General features: G+C 36.2%; 1 protein-coding gene across 1 annotated transcript; it reads right to left on the reverse strand.

Moving 5' to 3' along the window:
* Positions 1-286: 286 nt before the first annotated feature.
* Positions 287-817, reverse strand: LOC139189916 (pectinesterase inhibitor-like). The gene has a single exon (XM_070809184.1). It carries the CDS (start codon positions 815-817, stop codon positions 287-289), a length of 531 nt encoding a protein of 176 aa, XP_070665285.1.
* Between the last annotated feature and the right edge of the window lie 1,855 nt (positions 818-2,672).

Consider the following 2,672-nt stretch of genomic DNA (forward strand, 5'->3'; position numbering starts at 1 on the left):
TGTATAAGATTTATATATGATTATAAGATCTTAGACTTTTTTTCTTACTTATAGCGCAAGTAAGCCCGTTATGTTTACTATAAAATGAAAACATAAGATTAGTGGAAAAGACATAAATTTCCCACACCTCTTTTCTGTCTATCTGCCGCCGCACCGTCTCTCCTCAAGTTAAATTTAGGCCTACAACAAATATAAGAACTTTTCGTACGTAATTATTTATGTAGTTTTTCTGTTGAAGCAATTAAAAAAGTTACACTTGCTTTTATCAAAACTACGACTAAAAAGTCTAGGCATTTGTGCGAGCAATATATCGGTTTATACTAATGGAAGTATACAACCTTAAAACCATAGAAGATCCAAGTTCGTTAACAACTAGTGAGTTGATATCCCTTCCACAGCGGAATGCTAATTCCTTTGCTTGAGACAAATCTGAAACATTTCTGTATTGTCCTTTCTTTGACAACAAATATGCTGCTTTAATTTTGAGCTTTATGTCCTTGTAAACTCTAACACATGCATCAAAGTCATTTTTCAATTTAGGTTCATGAGTGGCATTTTTGCTAAGCTCTCTGAAAGTCTTCAGGTTGTGGTTAGCTTGCCTCCCTGTTAGGTCTAAAGAAATCAGTGAGAGTTCGGGGAGGTTGGCCGACGCTGTCCGCAAATCAGATTGTAAAATTGTAACGCATTGATCTGGATCTGGGGTAAGTCTTGAACAAATTTTGGTCAAGATCTTATTGGAGACTCCATTAGAGGTGGGGATGATAAGCGAAGCAACAACTTCAAATAGAGCAGATATTGCAGAGCTATATGAAACCATTTTTGTGTGGCCCTTCAATGGGAATTTGTTTTGGGGTTGGTAACTTAAATATGGTCACATATGTTTACGTTACCTTTGCTTAATAAATGGGAAAGGTTAATGAATCAAGAATTTGCAGCTGTTTCACAGTTTCACCGGTTCAATTAATCCAAAGTTCATTAATAATGTATGTGTAACATCCTACACCCATATTTTTTTGGTCAAATCCTAAACCCACTTGTGTACAAGCAGTTTTCAGTGTTGGAATGAATAAGTAAACCACCCAGGGTGGCCCAGTGGTTGGGACGAGCTGTAAGGTTGTATTTCACATAGTACGTTCTTGGACGAGTTGTAAGAAAAAAAATGAATAAGGTTCTAAAAGGGTGGAATGTAGGGCCCTCACAAACCTGACCCAATAGCTGACAGACACCTGATCCAGATGTGTCTCTATTAAGGTACTAAAAGGCACTAGTTGGGCGGGGGGCAAAGGCCTAGGGCCTAGGGGGCCTAGAAGTTTTTTTTTTGTTAAATTTTAATTAAATTTGTTATATAACATATAAACAAATATCTACTTGTACTTAAAAAACTACCAAATTGCATTGGGATACATAAATTGTAAAATAGAATGACATAAATTATAAAGTATTAGAACATATTAAAAATACAGGGAACAAGCATATAATAAGTTGTCATCCAAGTATTCAACAAGTCTATTACAATTTATTGAAGAAAAAAAATGCAAATTGAAAGTTATCTAATTTATGTCTAAGTGAAAGTCGTGACCTAGGAGGATCTAGGTGGGCACCTAGGCAAGTCTATGCATCATTTCTTAATTTTCAAACCCCCTAGGGATTAATCAGGATGATGGCTAGCCACCTAGTGCTCGGAGATTTTTAGAACAGTTGTCTCTACAGTTACTGATGGATGAGGTTGGGCAACAGAAAGGTTGAGAGATTCGCGGTTTAGGAGAGTGTTGGGTTGGGGACCTTAGGGGATCTTCTTCATATAGCTCTCAGCCTAGAAGTAGAGCAAGTAGGACGTCTCCCAAACTACAGTAACTGGAAATGGAGTTAGAGGCCATGCTTCGGCGAGGAGTTGTGCGGCAACAAGAAGAAGCTTGGGAAGAAGCCGTGCACCATTAGGATGATAACTTTTGATTATACATGCGATAAATGGTGTAGACAATGACAGCCTCTGGCATTCGCCTCCCCAATCCTCCGAACGACCTTCTATCGCCATCTCGCCAGCCACCCAAGGAGTAGTTAGTTAGTTTTGCATATTTCACATACATGTGTGCGAATATTTTAGTTTTAGGTTAGTTAAATAGTTTTTTTTTATATTGTTATTTCTTTTGAAATTAATATGATCAAATTAATCAATTAATTTAAATTACAAATTTTAAAAATTAAAAAGTTTGCCCGACGAGTACTTTCGTCGGGTAAAAACTATTTTTGGCAATGAAATGCTATCGTCGGCCAAGTTAAGTTTGTCGGGTCAAGTTGATCAATGCACTTGGCTTGACAAAATAGTCATTGGTAATTTCGTCCCGCATTTGACCGAAGAGTTTTAATATTCGTCGGGCAAATGTTTATGTGATGACCTTTGCCTATTATTATATTGCCCGACAAATTTCCATTGGACAAAACGTTAAGCGACAAAACCTTATTTTGTTCGATGAAATCCTTTCGTATAGGAAAGTTCTGTTTTTTTTTTGTTTGCTTATGTAGTGTAACTCATTTGCCATATACAATAGTATCATAGTGATTACTTCTAAAACTTATTCTAATAGATCGAAAATATGTATAGCTCGTAATTATGTGCTTACCTATTATTTTGATAAAGAAAAAACCATATTATTCAATTAATATAGCTAAAA

The sequence above is a fragment of the Malus domestica genome, chromosome 12 (assembly GCF_042453785.1).
Source record: "Malus domestica chromosome 12, GDT2T_hap1".
NCBI lineage: Eukaryota > Viridiplantae > Streptophyta > Magnoliopsida > Rosales > Rosaceae > Malus > Malus domestica.

Bases quoted from the DNA above. Each gene is read 5' to 3' on its own strand.
- LOC139189916 (XM_070809184.1), bottom strand. From the start codon at position 817: ATGGTTTCATATAGCTCTGCAATATCTGCTCTATTTGAAGTTGTTGCT.